This window comes from Nelumbo lutea, chromosome 5 (assembly GCF_056320005.1).
Source record: "Nelumbo lutea isolate HS-2025 chromosome 5, American lotus-T2T, whole genome shotgun sequence".
NCBI lineage: Eukaryota > Viridiplantae > Streptophyta > Magnoliopsida > Proteales > Nelumbonaceae > Nelumbo > Nelumbo lutea.
Genome location: NC_142688.1, coordinates 60,270,730 through 60,289,771, shown reverse-complemented (window position 1 = coordinate 60,289,771; position 19,042 = coordinate 60,270,730). Strand labels below are relative to the sequence as shown.

Genomic DNA, 19,042 nt, shown 5'->3' with positions numbered 1-19,042 from the left:
ATTGTTCTCCACATCACCCTTCCTCTTTTCTTTGGTTGTCGGAAAAGGCTAGATTCAAAAAGATTTGTCACGCTAGTGGGAGGATCCACCTGCAACCAAAGGGAAGAGAACCAATTCCAAATATAAGTAACAAAAGGATAGGAGATTAATAGATGATTTACCATCTCACCACTCTTCAAGGAAAGGCTACAGGCACGTGGGGATTAACACCAATTTGCTCTTTTCCTTTGGAGAACCACTTCCTAACAAAAGGTCCTCACATTTGGAGGTACAGGAGCACACCATACTTCTTTAACAGGCAAAGAGGTAGCCAAGTTAGAAGATTGCAACAAAGCGTTGAGAAATGAAGAACAAGATAAACACCTTGAGGAAGATTCTTATCAAATTCTACTATCAAGACAAGATTGATCCAGAAATATTGAATTTAGAAGAGAAAAAAGTTTACCTGTCGAGCCTACTTCTAAATCCCTCAAACCTCTCATTAAACCCAGCTGCCATGAATCCCTAGAGACACGAAAGGAAGAGATAACTTTAAATTTGTTCAAACAAAGGGAATATTTTTTCCTTTTTTTCTTTTTTTCTTTTTTCTTTCTTTTTCTATTCGAAGAAAGGGAATAGAGGGCCGAAAAAATATCCGTAAGAGAATGGTCCCCAATCCAAGTGTCCTCCCAAAAGAAAACATCATTACCCAAGAAAGCATCATACCTAATGAAAGGAGAAAACAAAAGCAAGACACCAATGATGTCTTTCCACGGGGAGGATCGAGAAGTCCTAGGGTTAAGACCAGCATCCCATCCATTAGCTACCAATCCATGTATACTTCCTATCACTCTATGCCATAAGCTTTCTTGCTCCTTGGAAAATCTCCACAACCACTAACCTAGCAATGCCATGTTTCCAGTGATTTAAAAGGCGTGCCTAGGCACTCAGGCGAGGCGCATTTTAGGGTAGGCGCCTCGCCCAAGTCCTAGGCGCAACCCATTCAAAAGGTGCACCAGGGCATGCGCCTAGTGTGCCTTGCGCCTTAGCCCAGGCGTGCATCTTTTGAAAATTTGCCGCTTTTTCCCTTTTTTTGAGTCTGGCCACTAAGCCGGGGGCTCCGCCCCTGGACCCCCGTACCACGCCCCTCGAGGCCAACCCAAACAAGTCCATGTTAGGGTCTTAAATTCTTAGATTTCACACAAAAAATAATAATTTTATAGTTTAAATTGCTTTTAAGAAGATATTTTATTAAGATGAATGAATGGACAACATTACCAAATAGGGGGTTCTTGAAGCTTCGGTGGGCGTGGCACAAAGGCAGCTCGTAGAATTAAGAATGTAATATATCACATTAGCTACTTGATGCAATTGAGAAAAAAAGAGATTGTGGGTTTTATATGCTTGAAAATGTTTTATATGTTTGATTTCATTTTTAAATTCTCATTTGAATATGCTTTACATATTATATTTATGTATTTTAATTTTAGATAATAGGTTTTTTAAAACTTAAGTTAATATTTTTATTAATATTATGTTTTATAATTTTTTGTTTTTCTTTTTTGAATTTTTTTGCATTTTTTTTAAATTGTGTGCCTTGCCTCAAAAAGGCGTGCACCTCACCTTGCGCCTCAGGCACAAAATGGCCCTTGCGCCTTTTTTGCGCCTTGCGCTTTTAAAACACTGCATGTTTCTTAATTTGACATTTCCAATCCCTAAACCCCCTTTATCTTTTTTCCTAGAAACCACTTTTCACTAGATGATCCTTTTTGGAATCCCTAGGTTCCCAGATAAAGTATCATTATTTTTTCAATTTGATCCACAACCTTAAAAAGCACTTTGAAGGTAGACAAGTATACCGGCCAAGAAGTTTCCATTTCTACATTGCTTCCACCGCAAACCATCTTTGGTTGATTTAGAAATTTTGGTCTGCTCTAGTTTGTCCAGCAGTAATATACACTCCACCTCTTGATCAAGCTGAGGTCTTCTAAAATTGGGACTCCATACCACCTGCTCACCTCCAACATCATAATAGTGGGCAATCAAGACCTGTGTTCAGCCAAGCTATACAGTTTTGGGCATATGTCACACAGCTTCCCAACCCCAGTCCAATTGTCTTCCCAAAACCTCATTCTAGCCCCATCTCCCATATTAAACCTAACCAAGCCCCTAAACTCTGCTTTGAGGGATCCACAAACACCCTTTCCAGGATATTCAAAAGATTAATAACGTTATAAAACTTAAAGTCCCAAATTCCCCTTTTAAAACCCAAATTCCAGTTAAGCCCATTTGAAGAAGGAGAAGTCTTAATGAACTTAGACATTAATTCATTATTTTTTTTTTTTTGAGAAAGGTAAGGTAATTTTATTAAGAATATAGAGAAGGATACAAGTAGGCCCCTGGAAAGAAGGCAGGCCTAAGAACCAGATTACATTACAGCTCAAGGAGATTTCTAGAGTTCAGCTGGACTCCAATCTCCCTAGTTTGGAAACCATTTACAGAAGCAATCAAAGAAACCACTTTTCCAATGGAATTAGAAATGGGCTGTCTATTCCTTTAGCCTTGTTCTGGAACACACTATTGTTTCTCTCCTCCCAGATGGTACTAATCACTGCTGCAGGGATTCATCTCCAAACACTTTTGGCCAACTTGGAAAGCCTTAAATAGTTCCAGCACAACATCAGATCCAGCACAGACTTTGGCATGGCCCAGGCACTCCTACCTGGAAAGATAGTGATTCCATAAAGACATTGAAACAGAACAGTGGAGGAACAAATGATTGTTATCCTCTTCCAGTTGACCACATAACACACAACTCAAGTCTTGAATCTGCACTCCTCCCTCAGCAGGCTTTTCTTGGTGAGGAACCGAACCTATCCAGGGCAGCAGCCCAAACAAGGGCATTTACTTAGGTAAGAGCTGTCACTTTCCAAACAATAGCAGCTGGAAAAACAGGTCTGTTATCTCCTTCCAAAACAGGTCTGCTATCCAGGGCAGCAGCCCAGCTCTGTCTGCACTCCACATTAATTCATTATTAAAGCAATAAAGAATAAAAAGAGAAGGAAATTGATCTATGAGAGAAGACTCCACCACCCATAAATGTTCCCAAACCTTTATGTTCTTCCCCAAATGTACATCATACTCCACAAAGTAGGCAAATGGACAGAATATTATGGATTGCCATCCATGGAAATGCCAAAGTGACCCTTGCAAATAATCCTGCATCGTAACTAGTATTTTCCATCCTATGAATACACGCCACCACTTTATGCCATAGCTTCTCCATCTCGTTTGGGAATCCCCACAACCATCTGCCCCACTCTCCCTATTCTCAATCCCCCCTTCTGTTTATCTTTCCTGACAACATCCCATCTGCTAAGATGATCTCTCTTCCCTTCCCCTGGTTCCCAAAGGAAATCTCTTATAATCTTCTCCACTTTCCTAACTACACCTTGTGGCATCTTAAAAACTAAAAGGTAATAAATACGTAAGCTAGATAAGGTGGATTTGATAAGTGTGATTTTTATCCCTAGATAAATACAATTCCTCTTCCACACCACCAACTTCTTGGAGAACTTCTCTACAATAGGATACCAAAATCTAGACTCTTCGGGATTTGCCTCCTAGTGGTACACCAAAATAGTTCATAGGCTAACTAGTTGTTATACACCCTAGATAATTTGCCAACTGCTCCACCATCATGTCCTCTAATTAATCCCTACCAAACAACTCTTCTCCAAATTAACATTCAAATTTGATTTCTGTTCAAACAGCCTCACCACCAATACTTGTTTTCCATGTTCCTAAACTCCCTACTAGTCATCATCATCCATGCTTTATCTGAACTACTGCCATTCCATTTTGTTTTATGTCATATCCACTGTTAAATTTGGGTGCTTAAATCATTTCTTACCACTTTGACTCATGCCCTTTTTGTTCTACCCTAGCCCCTTCAATTTGCAACAAATTACCTCTTCTTACGGATGCATATTGATGGTCTTCTATGGACGTGACCAAACCATCCTAATCTACTTTCTCTCATTTTATCACCTATTGGAACTACTCCTAGGTTCCTTTGAGTGACTTCATTTCCGATCCTATCCTTTCTAGTTTTCCACTCATCCATATCAGCATATGCATTTTATGCTACACTCAATTTTTGGACATGTAGTTTCTTGGCTACCCAACACTCTAATGCATACAGCATAGTTGGTCTTACAACTGTTTTATAGAATTTTCCTTTTAATCTAAGTGGTATTTTTCTATCACATAAAACTCCGGATGCACACCTCCATATTGATTTAAGCATCAAACATCTCCTACTCTCCTTATTTGCCTGTGAGAGCATAATAGTCTCCTATGTAAAAACATTTTGCCTAATTAAATCAAACTCAGAAATAAGTCCAGCTAGAAATGCAAAAACCCTAATCCTCCTACCAACTTCGGATAAGTAGATGCATCATCATTATATATCCATTGAGAAACCACCAAATTGTATATCTCATGCACAATATCATCAAAGCAGAGAAATAGATTACATGTGCTTTATGCCCCTACTTCAAAGTATTCACCTCACTTCTCAACTGATATGCACAAGCAACATCTAAATCCCAAGAAATAAGTTTCATCCATAGATACTTCCTACTAATATGGGGAAGCATGGAACTGCACAACCATATCTCACCATGTAATCTCTTGTGTCCGATGAAGAGAAAGTGATGGGGATGAGAAAACTGAGTGACAGGTTATTGCTGTTCATGTTTCACAACAGGCAATTTGCAGAATGGATATTGGAGACAGAGAAAACAAAAGAAGGAAGTTTTGAACTTAAGGCCCCAAATGCAATGGAAAAATCAAAGGAGACCATTTCATCGCAGCCTTGTAGGTGGCCTACAAAATCCCTACAAGGCTAAAAACCCTAATTTCTTTTGTTTATTTTGGAAAAAGTAAGATAGTATTATTTTGAAGAATCACATACAAATGGAGGAGCAAACAAGATTGCCTCCCCTGCATACACAGCATCAGATGTCCCATAAACTAACTGAATTTAGAATTAGAAAAATGTTGCTAAGCTCAGGAACAACCGATAACCAAGAAACAAGTTTAGCCATAACACAATTGATCAACTCATCAGAACTTTTACAAAGAACATTAAAAATTCTATTGTTCCTCTTGGACCAAATAGTTCTGATCACTGCCGCTGGAATGGTCCTCCAAATGATTTTTCCTCTTTTGATAACCCAGAATATACCAGCTGTGTAGAAGTTCCTGAATCGATCCTGGCATCACCCAGTTAATGCCCACCACATGCAAGAGTGTGACCAAATCCTCCAAGCAAAAGAGCAATGAATACATAAGTGATCCATGGACTCTTCCATTTGACCACAGATCCCACAATTTAAGTCATCAAAGGTGATTCCTCTTCTCATCAGACTGCTTCTTGTTAGACATTTCTTTAGAGCTGAAGCCCAAACTAGGAAATTGACTTTGGAAGGGGTTGAAGGAATCCAAATTTGTTTAGATGGGAAATCACACTCTCCTCTAGAAGCTACACCCTTCGAAAAGGATTTAACAAAGAAATATCCATCAGCCTTCATTTCCAGGTCCAAATATCACTTACTTAGGGATTGAAGGTGAACATATTCAGGTAGCTAAGGAGGCTCATTACTTCCTCCACCTCCCAATCCTGAAAAGCTCTGTGGAAACTAAGTTTCCAGACACTTCCCCTCTTATTAGCTCAAAAGATTCAGCCACTGTAGCCTCTTTGTTCTCAGCCACAGAAAAAATAATAGGGAACTTATCTCTAAAATTGTTTCATCAAGCCACCTATCCTTTCAGAATCAAATTCTGTCCCCCTTTCCCACCTGGAAGCCCACACCCTTCAAAAAAGTCGAGAGCACTTTCATTATAGCCTTCCATAAAGAGTATCCATAGGAGGGAACGTTAATAGCAGTTATCCAACCCCCAGGCTGAAGGCCATACTTTGCAGCAATGAGCTTTCTCCACCAACTATTTTCTTCTGTGCCAAATCTCCATAACTACTTCCCCATTAAAGCAGTGTTAAAAGTTTTCAGTTTTCTTAGACCCAAACCACCTGAACTATGTGGAGTACAGATCTGATCCCAAGCCACCAAGTGAATTTTCTTCTCATCTTCCCAGCCTTTCCATAAAAAATCTCTTTGCAATTTTTCAATTCTCTTAGCCACTTTACTCGGTGTAGGAAAAGAGAAAAAGGTAATAAGTAGGAAGGTTTGCAAGTGTACTTTTAATCAAAGTCACTCTTCCCCCTTTTGAAAGGTATTTTGTCTTCCAAATCGCCAATTTTCTTTCCATTCTTTCTACAACAGGTTCCCAATTTGTTGAGGATGAGCTTTTTGCACCCAGAGGAAGACCAAGATAACTAGTCAGGAGGTTCTATTTTACATCCCAGTACTTCTGCCCATTCTTCCAGCCCCTCAATTCTGCCCACCGGAATGATAGAAGATTTTCTTAAATTCATCTTCAGACCAGTTACTACCTCGAACCAGTTAAAAATCCCTATTATAGTTTCCAGCTGAGAAAAGGAAGTGCCAATGAAGCATAAAGTATCATCAGCAAAGTGAAGAACAATGACCCTCCCACGACCTGGAATTATCTCAAAACCCTCCCATAGGCCTGCCTGACCCGCGTGGTTGATGAATTGGGTCAGAACCTTCATAATACATAGGAAAAGCAGAGGTGACGGGGCCACCTTAGCAAATGCCCCTTGAATTTTTGAAGAAACCAGAAGACTTTCCATTGATTAGAACAGAAAATTTGGGAGAAGATACACATACCCTCATCCAGTTTCTCCACTTCTGACCAAAATTATAGATTATCTAGTTCAACTCCTGAAAAAAAGGTCAACTTTATGGCTACTATTAAAAACAAATAAGTCAGCATATGACTATTAATGGGTTAATTTACATAACAGCAACAAAAGCCCAGAACAAATTATAATATCGATGATTCATGATTTTAACAATAATTCACATAAATGAACTAAACCAGAATAGTGTACTATCACTTATGCATGGCATATGATAAACAGCAAGCAAACAGGATTAAATTTTGAACCACAGAACTTAATCATCTAATAAAAAGAACCTTGTAGGTTAAAGATTTTGTATGTCTATACCTACCACCAAGTCATAATAAGCGGAATAATATTGAGGGAACTTTCCAGAAGCTCCACCATGAGATGTCTGTGTGGCATCAAGAAGAAGAAATATCTTCTCTCGCACAGGCAGATCTGACTATAGCACAGAAGATAAACTCAACATGCTCATTTTATAGTAACAATATAAAATATAGATCCATTTAACAGCAGATAATTTTATGTCTATGTGGAGTGGATAAACCTTTTTCTTTACAATCTTCACTAGTATAGGTAGAAGCCCAGTATCAATCACCAGTCTATGAACATGTTCTCCACAATTATTCATTAACATCTCCAATAGCTGCAAAACCAGATGACAGTTGAATAGCTGAGTAACAAGCCTGTACACTTCAATAAAATATGTAAGATGGGATCGGATGGATAATGAAATTTGATGGGAAAAGGAAACAATTTGAATTTGAAATATCTTGTTGACAGCTAAACAATAAGGCATATTTTCAGAATACCAGGAAAAAAAAAGCAGAAGCATCCAACAACTTCAAGCTCTCAAAACACCAAGCTAATCTTCCAATATACTATTTGTTCGTCTTTAAAATTTTGTAGAGAATTGCCAAGAAGATCAGGAAAAAAAACCATAAGGGACTTCTCATGGGACTTGGGGGAAAGAAGGATCACTTGGTCAAGTGGGAGTTGGTGGACAAAACTCAATGACTGCAGTCCAGCATCAGCAACATTAGGCAACTCTTGCTTTTTCTTTACAATTTTTTTTCCTTAACCCTCTTGTTGATTCCCACCCCAAATAGACCCCCTTTCAATCTAGCAAACACCTTTGACACTAGCACAAGTCTGTTAAATTTTTTGTCTAAATCTTTTAACTGCATTAGGATGGCCCACACCAATCTTTTTATCTCCATTCTTTTCATTTACCCTTTCAAGCTCCAAGACTGCGTTTTTTTCGAATATTTGCTCCACTATCATACTACGTCCCTTATATTGGCAAGTTTTTGCTTCTTTCCACAGCATGTCATCCTCCTATCGAGAGATATAATGTATTTGGGATTTTGGAGGTTATAGGTGTATATTTGTAATGCTAATAAATTTTGGGGATTTGTAGGTATTTATGGGAGAAAGAGGGGCTTGTGTGAAATTCTGGTATAATTTGGCCTTTTGCTTATTTAAGCCATTGGTTGTCTGGGATTAGGGTGGAGTGAGAGTGGATTTTTTTTGTGTCTGTAGAGAGGTCAGCCATGTATCTCTCTTGTTCTCATAGTGGATATTTTTCCCTCTCTTCCTGTGGATGTAGGCTACCGAGCCAAACCACGTTAAATCTTGATGTTTTCTCTATTTCCTCTTCTTATTTTCTTCTTGATTTGTTATTCTGTTTTATATTAGTTGACATGGTATTAGAGCAGGTTTAGTGTGGAAATTAGTTTGGTGAATTTTATTAGACTCCAAAAGGGGTGATATAGCTTCTCGTTGCTTTTTTAGGAAACCAGGAAAAAGTAACACCATATTTGGATTTTCTTTTGGTTCTCTCATACCTAATGGAATCTAGACTTCAGCTTTTAGAGCTCAGATCATTTTTATATGAGAAAGAAGATCAAAGGATCATTTGGACAAGGAAATCTGATCTGGTTGGTATATTAGAGCATCTTCAAGTCCTTATTTTTAATGCTATTAAAGCTTTATTTAGATTTTTCTCTTTTGTTGGCTCTCCGATAGGATTACCTCTATGGAAGGATTTATATTTTCCCTTCTTGTATTGTGGGTTATGCTCCCTAGCATCTGAACTAGTTCATATCTTCAAGCAAATTCTGGTTTCTATGTTGCATATCAACTGTCTGATTTATTGTCTAAAAGGTTGGTTGTTGGTCATTTAGCCAAGTTTGGTGTTTTCTTTGGGAGCTCCAATTTTTTGAAGAAGTATTATAGAAGCTCTGCAACTTCTCTGATCTATTTATGATTATCAATACCAGCATGAGATACTGGAGCTCAAGGTGACCATTTGGTGTTCGAGAAAACATCTTGATGGTGCAAATTTCTACAATGGTCTTCCATTGTTATGATCAGTTCTGATCTGATTCTGTTTGTGTCTTGGTTTGATATTTGGACTATTTCGGTGTGATGGATCTATTATCATTGGTCAATATCTGGTTTGTTTACCTCATACATGTTTTGCATGGAAGATGTTTGACGAAATGTTTCAGCAATTATCCTATATTATGCACACCAGTTCTGATTTAAGGTTGAAGAAATCCTTGGAGTCTTGATCTCCTTCGGTGACATGGGATTTTGATTCACTTTATATAGTTGGATTTCCAATTGGCCAACTCCGATTCCTCAATTTGGTTTATGGAGTTCATAGTTAGCTTTCCTTCTATCAACTTTGAATCTTTGCTCTGGTTTATGAGTCCAACATAGTTGGCTTTCCACTAGCCAACTATGCTGTGGTAATTCTGTTGGTATTTCTAATGATCTTTAGACATGGTTGGTTCTTGAGTTCAAACATTGTTATTGGCCTTTTGATGGGTAAATTTGATCCTTTGGCCTGATATGTGTTGACTTTCCGTTGGCCAACTTCAATTTGGTGATTACTAGATCATGACTTGGCTCTACTCTGGCTTTCCAACACGAATTCATTCAACTTTCTAACATCCAACTTTGGTTTCTAAGTGGCCCCTTCAACATCTCAAGTTTCATGGTTGTTGCTTCAACAGTACACCTATTTTCATAAAGGTTGCTTCAACATCCTTCTTGCAAACTCAAGTTGGTTTCCCCACCTTGAGTTTGAGGGAAGGTGTCGAGAGATATATTGTATTGGGGTTTTTGGAGGTTGTAGGTGTCTATTTGTGATGCAGATAAATTTTGGAGACTTGTATGTATTTATGGGAGGAAGAGGGCCTGTGTGAAATTCTGGTATAATTTGGCCTTTTGCTTATTTAAGAAATTGGTTGCCTCGCCTAATCACCAAGTAGTTTTCTATAGTATGTTATAAAAAACTTTTATATTCTTAATTTTTTGAGGTTATAATTATAAAATAGACATTTTTAAACCAAAAGATTCATTTTGTGTGTTTATATACTAATTTCTTTTTATTATTTTCTTATTTGTTAAGGTTTAATCAACACAAACATTGCTAAATGCTGTATTGAACCCTCAAAGACTTCAAAACCTAAACCAATAAGTAAGGAAGAACATAAATGTTGTCCAATCAACACATTTTCTTCCTTTTCTTTACTAATTTTGTGTGTTTATATACTAATTTCTTCTTTCACTTTTTCTTTTCTTCTTTTCCCAAAACAGAAATAGGGGTTCAGCCCCTATATTTTTTAAATTTTCTTTACTTCTTTTTCTTCTCATGAATATGTTGGAATATGTTGATTTTCTATACTTTAACATGAAGTTTATACTTTTTTATAAAAAGTATGGATATTTATTAAGGAAATATGATTATGGAACCTAGGGAACTATCCTAGGATACCTGTTTTTACTTAAAAAAATCCATCGCCTGGGCGACTAGGCAACAAGGTGCCCCCCATCGCCTAGCCTCGCCTCGGCGCCTTGAAAACTATGGCCAGGTGATGTCTCTTCTTCTTCTTCTCCACCACCTCTTCCAATTCCCGTTGAGGACCCCATTCCACTTATTCTAATTGTGACTAAGTCTTCACTTCTAGTGCAACCTCCTGTTGAACGGCCACCCATCTGCCAAGTGTATATGCATCGATGACATGTACCAGCTCCTCATCCAGCTTCTTCACCATCGACAGATCCGGCAGATGTTCCCACACCAGCCCCACCCCTTGTTTCTAACCTTGATCTTCCTATGCCTTGTGGATAAACGCAATTGCACACTTCATCCCATTTCCAATTATGTTTCTACATCTCGCCTTTCTGTTTCCCATCGCCAGTTTGTTTCTCTATTGTCTTCTATTTCTATTCCTACGGATGTCCAGGAAGCCCTTGCCTCTACCATGCAATGCAAGAACTCTTAGCTTTGGCTCATAATCATACGTGGGATCTCACCACACTCCCCCCCCCGGTAAGCATGGTGTAGGTTGTAAGTGGGTATACATTGTTAAGTATTTACCTGATGGTAGTGTAGAGCGATTAAAACTTGAAAGCTCGTCTGGTTGCCAAAGGATATTCCCAAACGTATGGCATTGACTACACCAAGACCTCTCTTGTTGCTAAAATTGGTTCAGTTCATGTTTTGATATCTCTAGCCGCTATGTATGATTGGCCTCTGTTTCAACTTGACATCAAGAATGCCTTTTTACATGGTGATCTCCTTGAGGAGGTCTATATGGAGTAACCACTGGGGCTTGTTGCTCAGGGGAAGGATGGTAAGGTGTGTAGACTAACGAAGGCCATTATGAACTTAAACAGTCCCCCGTGTGTGGTTTGGTAGATTCAGTGAAGTGATAAAGAAGTTTGGCAGGAAACAGTGTCAAGTTGATCACTCAGTATTCAGCTATGATTCACATGCTATGAAGATTTTACTGGTGGTATATGAAGATGACATTGTTATTACCAATAGTGACAGATTGGGGATTGATAGGCTAAAGACCTTTCTACAAGAGCACTTCCAAACAAAGAACCTTGGTAAATTAAAATATTTCTTGGGGATAGAAGTAGCAAGGTCTAAGCAAGGTATTAATCTGTGTCTGAGGAAATATGTTCTTGATTTGTTGGAGACATGATTGTTAGGTGCCAAACCAGCTGAAACACCTATGGAACCAAATACCAAGTTGAGTAGTGATGTGGGTGAGCAGTTTGAAGATCTCGGAAGGCACAGAAGGTTGGTAGGCAAGTTAAACTACCTAACCATTACTCGCCACATATTTCATTTGCAGTTAGTGTGGTGAGCCAGTTTATGTAGAATCCTCGAGTTCCACATCGGAATGCAGTTCTAAGGATTGTATGGTATTTGAAGGGAGCTCTTGGTCGTGGCTTGTTATACAAGAGTGGAGGAAATTTTGAAATAGAGGGATACACCAATGCTGATTCCAAGCTGTTGGCAGATCTTCTGACCCATCTTATTTGAATGTTCATGTCTTTTGACAGCCATTTGAAAGGCCTAAATTCATTTCAAAGCTGCCAAGTCACCCCCTAACCCTTCTTCAACTACCCCAATACTATCTTCAAATCACCTTCTTTTTCTTTTTCCAGCTAAAAAGTCTGCTCTTCCTGAATCACCTTGCTCAATTGGGCCTAAGAACAAGGCACATATAATACCACCCTCATCTCTAATCACCCCTCCAATTCCTGAGGGAGATAGATTGTCCACACTACCACCATCAAAATTTAGTTTCATCCAACCACCCACTGGGGGTGACCAAACCTCTAAGGTTTTTTTTTTGTTTCCTAGAGGAAGAGCCAGCTATTTCCCCCTAGCTCCTGGAGAAATCCTCCACCTTGAAGTCTGAAAAGAATTTCAAGGTCTTTACCCAATGTACAACTCTAAGAGTTATGAGTTCTATCACTGCCTCCTTTTTTTTATGATTTCTATCACTGCCTCCTTACTCCTCTCCTTTTCCCCAAAATTTCTTGTATCCCTTTCACATAAATATTCTCAACAATTTCTAATCAAGTATCCGATCATATCCCTTCTTCTCCCCTCCCTTAGTCCCCTTACATTCCAGTCGAGTAACTTCATCTCCCTCCCCCTCCTCCCACTGATCATTCCAACCATCTTATCATTCAACTGAACTAAAACCCAAGAAAGGCTACCCGATCCTAATCAGATAGTGTTGGGTCATTGCAGGTTTACCACCTAATCCAATCCACTGGCATCCCTAAACTGAAGAGACTCTTATAACATAATAAGTAGTGAGACCAAATTACCCCTGACATCATGCCTCCTAACAATACACACATGTTTATGTATCTATGCATATTTTAGGGGGTGTTCAACAACATGGTTGGTTTTGTTTATGAAAACAAAAACAACTGTCACATCAGCAAAATTATATGTTTTTGCTGATGTTGCAGTCATTTTTGTTTTTAAAAACAAAACCAACCATGCTGTCAAACACCCCCTTAGTCTACATGCATGCGTACATAAAAAATAAATTATATTACATTGAATTCCATAAGCTGTTCATAACCACCATTTTGATGAAATTTAAAGCTAAACAACATGGAGAGTATAGGGTTCTGCACTCACCATAACAGCAAAGAGCTGAGTTCTAGCATTTTTACTTCCCACCCGTTTTTTAATAGCTTTTATAGCATCTTTAGCTTGCCTGCTCATTCAAAAAAGATTTAAAAAAAAAAAAAAACTATGGTTAGAAAATAGTGGAAAAGGGAGGAATTGAATCATCTTATATTACTTTGCACAAGGAGTGACATATAAAGCATGTACCAGATGCATTTGCAAGATTTTAACTGAAAAAACTAATAGAGACAAATATTGCAAGGCAACAACCATTAATACTTCCCATTTTCCAACATGATAGAAAAAAGCAATTTACCACAACCGAAACAGCTTCATTGAAGGTCAAATATGTAGATCTCAAAGAATTAGAAGAGAAAAATAACCTAAAAACAATGAAAAGCCATCATACTATAAATAAAAGAAAACCTACCTATAATATGACTAAGTATATTAAGTATTTACAGCCTTAGAGAATGTCACTCTCTAGCATTCATTTACCCATGCTGCCATGCATATTGTGGTCATTAAAATATTCAACTATACTCAAAAAATAATGAGAAAAGTTGGAGAGAATGTTGTCCAGAACAGGCCAATTGAAGTGGAAAGGTGCATCTGATGTGCTGTCTTTCTGGTGCATACTAGTTAGACTAAAAGAAAATTTCTATTAAGATGGATAAAGACCAACATTGCTTTATGGGATAGAGTGTAGGCAATCAAAATTCAAAAAACAACATATTCAAAAAAAAAAAACAGGAATGTAGCTAAGAAGAGGATGCTGAGATGGATTGACTAGAAACAAAAAAATTAGAAATAATTCAAACAAACATGTTAGAGATGACTTCAGAGTAGCTCTAACTAGTGATGAGATGAGAAGTTTACTGAGATGATTTTATCATGCTTATAGGCAACCAATGATTGTACCAGTGACAAGTGATTTAGTTCAAAACTTCAAATAAAAGGGTCTAAAAGAGAAAAGGTAAAACAAAAAGAAATATAGACTTAAGTGGTCAGAAATGATCTGAGTTTAATTTGACAGAAAGCATGACTCTTGATATAGCATAATGATGGAACAGGATTCATGTAGCTAGCCCCAAATGGTTTGGGTTAAGGCTAAGCTAAGTTAAGTTGAGACTCAAAGTATCTAACTAAATAGAAATTGCCAGTAAACTTGAATAGGTAATAACACTAAATAATAATGCATAATCTTTATTGTGCGAGTAATATACCCTTGATCATGTGCAACTAGTTCACAGATTTCAATATTTTTCATCCAATCCATTTCTGTCAGTTTCTCACTGGTTGCCAAGTTGACAAGCTCAGCTGCCATAACTACTTGGTTCCAAATTGTTCACCAGGACATATAGCTCAGAATGTTAAACTTTTGGACATATCTGTAATAATTGGAAAAGAATTAGAACTTATCTGTATCAAATGCCAATACATTGCACCCGTCTGGTAGATCAATTGGCATGTGCAAAAAACATGATTGCAAGAAAACTGGGTTAGTTACTAGTGTAGGGAAGAAAACTATTTAAGGCAAGAAGCATAATGTGGCTAGAGAACCTTAACATTCCTTTAGACCTAGCAAGAAGCTTAACATAAATTGACCAATCAAAGGATAACATTTTTGTTATCAGCATCATCAAAGGAGAACAATTAATACTTTAAAGATTATACTCAAATCCTAAAATAACTTGTACATCAATCAAGACAAGAAATTTGAGAACCCCATATATGCTACTTCACAGAAAATAAATATTGGAGATAAAAAGGGATTGAAGGGGAGTTAAAGGAACTAAGCACAACAAAAAAAAAAGTAAAACCCCACAAAATATTGAATGTCATCTGCAAGAGCATGATTTAATTAAGCAATGAAATAATATAACCACTGAATCTCAGGAGGAAAGAATTAAAAATTTTGATCTAATTAAATTGGGACCAATTTGCTTACTAGAAAGACAAAGTGCAATTTTGCTCGAAAACCAGCCAAGTAATGTTAACTAAAAAGTGCAGCTTGATTTGATACAAATGCTTTCCATATTAAGCAGAAAAGGCTATTAAAGACTAAAGAGAACTTCCAACCACAATGCCCCATGAATCCATTCATGTGAAGATTGAGAAGAGTGCATAACTCAAAAAACATATAAATATGTGAGTACAAATTCTGAGAAACACATAACTCATGATTGTCATGGTTAGTTAACTAGGAAGTGCATAATTTTTTATCATGATTTCAGTAATGCATAATTGCAGGAGCAATGTTATTTTCTTATTAACAGGCAATAATCTTTCTTGGATGCGAATTACAGTAAGGATTATTTCACAACATTAAAGCCAATGCTGGCCTCTGAACCCTTGTTAAAGTGCAACCAAAAATGCAATATACACTGCTAGAACACTTAATAAAAATATCCCCAAAATCTGATGCAAATAAAGCAGGTCCAGTATCAAAAGGGATCAATGGATGTGAGGAAACAGAAAGAATCCAATGCATTGTTCATGGACAGTTTGGACAGATTCACAAATCACAGCCAACAGTAGTTTTTTATTACTACGCACCAGCAATGTTTTGAGATGACATCGATTTGAAAGACACTTGATTGTACTTCATTATTTGCTTCATCAGCACAACAACCTCAAAATACAGTTGGCATAATATTTAGAAAAAGCTATTCTCGTACATTAGTTTAATCTACCAATTTCAGTTCAAATCACTTCACTATCAAGTATCAACAAACACCGATAGATCATTCAATTACCTAATCTACCAGATTACCCAACTGGATAATCCAAAACCACGGATTAGGGAGATTCAACACATAAGTCAACTCAGCAAACATAAACCCCACTTCAATCACAAAATTTGCAAACGTTCACGTCAGAAACAATCTTCCACAGGCAAGTAACCACAACCCAGATCTAATCGACCATTAAAAGAGACCGAACCCAATTACAAATTCCACAAACAAAACTAGTGATCCACAAAACTGGATCGCCAAATACAAAATTCAATCACAAGAAAATTAGAAAACTCCGAAAATGCCTTTTTTCTCCGAGTTGAAGAGAATCAAAACAAAGACCAGGGTCACAAAATGATACAAATTGGCGTACCCGATTCAAGGAGTGTGGATTGAGAAACCCATAGACGCAAAAGAAATAAAAAGCAAGATAAAACGCAAAAAGCTCCAGAACTTCCAGAAGAGCAAATCAGCAACTTTCGGCGTCTACTCCACCCATGAAAGAATCCAAGCTAGGGTTTGCTTTTGAGCTCCTCCTCTCTTTCTGGTTTCTTCTTTATGAGTGTGTTCTGTTAATATTCCTCGTCCTTTTGCAGTGAAAGTGAAGGCACTGGCTTTCGTTCTGGGGTAGCGAGAAGTTAGATTTGCGTTTCCTTTTTTTTTTTTTTAGTTTTCTTTTTCTCCAACTGATTTCTCTGCTTTATATAATTGAGAAAAACAGTTCATATCAGTATGCGACACCGCCATGAGCACCCAGTCCCAGCGAAGTAAAAAGGTTGTAGAGAGAGAAAGAATTCTAGATAGGAAAAGACGAGAGAGAGTGAGAGAAATCACCCGACAGGGTGTTCAGGTCTCAAGCCCATATTCCATGCTCCGCTGGATGGACGTTAATGGACGCACTCACTCCCGAGTCCGGATCTGCTATTTAGAGCGCTTCATGCACCAACCTCACAACTCGTCCCAGCCGCACATCGGGGACATCTCCTCTACTTCAGTAAAACGCGTTCCAACAGTTTACGAATTTGATTCGACACCACACATCTCTCACTATGAAATTGGGGCCCACTAAAAGTAGGACCCGCCATGAGATGTGTGGTGTAAGATGATGTTGGAAGGGTGTTAGAACGTATTTTGTTGGCAGATGATCCAAACTTCCTTTACATGGCACTTGTCCGAGATGTACTCCCTAAAGAGAATTCCTCACACCCACATCCCATCGTGTATTTGGGAATTGTTGCTGCTGAATTTAGAGCCAAGGGTAGTATAGTAATTTCTAAGGTTCGAAAGCTGTGAGTTCCACCTGCCAAGAGTGAAAAGACATCAAAGGCCCCAAGAGTGTTCCCAAGGGCAAAGATTATGATGATCAAGTTAGTCAAGGTTCAAAGTAAAGCCAAGTTCACAACAAGAGAGTAAGTGTACATTTAGCTGTGATGCCCCTTTTATAGTCAGAGTCACTTGGGGGAGGAATAATGAGCAACGAGTAACCATCTCGTAGATTGCGGTCACATAGATGGGAGCCAAAGAGGCATCGGCTGATCACAATCCCTTCATTAGTGTGTCGGGAGTAAATGTGTCGAGAACGTGCACTTGCAATAAATGCTCCATAGTGGCTCGAAGTGGGAGTCACCTTGTTGCCCTTGGAGGAGTGTGGATTGATAGGGGTACCCTTAGACAATGCCACGTGTTGGGGTTCGGTGTGTCAGCCAAATATACCTATATCACTTGCCCCCCACTCTCAAAGCCAAGGCTAGGGCCGTTGGGTGAGTTGTGCTCAAGGCTCAGCCTCGGTCGATGAGAGCAAATATATGTTCTAGTAGTACTTCAAGTGTTTGTTCATGGGCAAGAGCTTTGCTAGTGGCATTGTAATGTCTTTACGCGGTCTAATGTTTGTGATCAGGACATATCCGTGTTTTTGTTACCAAGTTGTCATGACTTAAATGGGTGCTTGTTGTTGTTGTCAGATAGTCGTGACTGAGACCGACGATGGCTTCTACTGTTAAGTAGTCGTGTCTAGGATGGGCACTGGCTTCTACTGCCATGGGGCCGTGATTGGGATAGGTGATGGCTTTTGCTATTAGATGGCCATGTCCAGGATGGGCACTAGGTTCTACTATCATGGGGTCATGACAGGGGTGGACGATTAGATAGGCACACCAATTCAAGGTAGCCTGAGTCGAAGGCAATGAGCGATCCGGCTTCAGGCTTCAATATAGTTTCATCTTTCAAGGTCAATGCCACATGGAGGTTGTCAGTGTGGATGGTTAAGGCGGCGCAAATGTGTCGAGGTCTAGTATGACAACCAAATATACCTACATGAAGAAAATCTCCTTATGAATAAAAATACAAGTATGGGAGATGTTCCCAATGTGCAGCCAAGACATGCTAAGAGGTCAGTGTGACAAGCAAATCCAAACTCTAGCCAAGCCAAGACTGTACTTTGGGGGTAGTGACAGATAGGTACTTGAACTTTCAATTGCAACACCTGAGTATCCTGAACTCTCAAAAATAGACATGTGGGTCCATCCATTACTATTCCGTCAGTTAAACTCTACATAATGCCAAAAATACCCTTCTCATCTATTTTTTAGATCATTCTCAAGTAACTGAATGTCTCCCCATGATGGCGTTCTCACATGGACAACAAATAGCATATCCAATTTCACGACAACTGCATTAGAAGGGTATTTTTGACATTATATAATGTTTAACTGGCAAAATACTAGTAGGTGGACCCAATGTATGTGCTTAGTTCCAATCAAATTGATGTATAGATACATTTATTGTAAATGAATAAAAGTACATTATTTTTTCATGTTGATATTGGTATGTTTCTATGAAATTACCCTTTAAACTGAATGCTTATGAGACTTGTGTTAGTTTAGAATATTCTTAGCCATTGGATACACTTGGGGAGTTTATCCTGACAAGGCTAACACTGATGTGTAGCCAAAGAAGTTGGTTGGGGTAGCTTGTCTCAACTATTAGGGTTAGACCCAAAGCGCATGTAGTGTGTGTTTGGTTGAAACATTG

General features: G+C 38.4%; 1 protein-coding gene across 2 annotated transcripts in view; it reads right to left on the bottom strand.

The window, feature by feature from the left end:
• Window positions 1-16,910, bottom strand: part of LOC148852660 (ENTH/VHS/GAT family protein) — a 61,886-nt gene extending 44,976 nt beyond the window's left edge. Inside the window, exons 1-5 of one of the 2 annotated variants that reach the window (XM_088944650.1) lie at window positions 16,386-16,910; window positions 14,501-14,665; window positions 13,284-13,362; window positions 7,359-7,457; window positions 7,140-7,253 (exon numbers count right to left, since the gene is read on the bottom strand). In XM_088944650.1, the coding sequence (XP_088800776.1) occupies window positions 7,140-7,253; window positions 7,359-7,457; window positions 13,284-13,362; window positions 14,501-14,601 (393 nt within the window). In that variant the 5' untranslated portion in view covers window positions 14,602-14,665; window positions 16,386-16,910. Of the gene's footprint in view, window positions 1-7,139; window positions 7,254-7,358; window positions 7,458-13,283; window positions 13,363-14,500; window positions 14,727-16,385 lie in introns of both variants that reach the window. The other variant, XM_088944651.1, reaches the window with a different exon arrangement.
• Window positions 16,911-19,042: the final 2,132 nt, after the last annotated feature.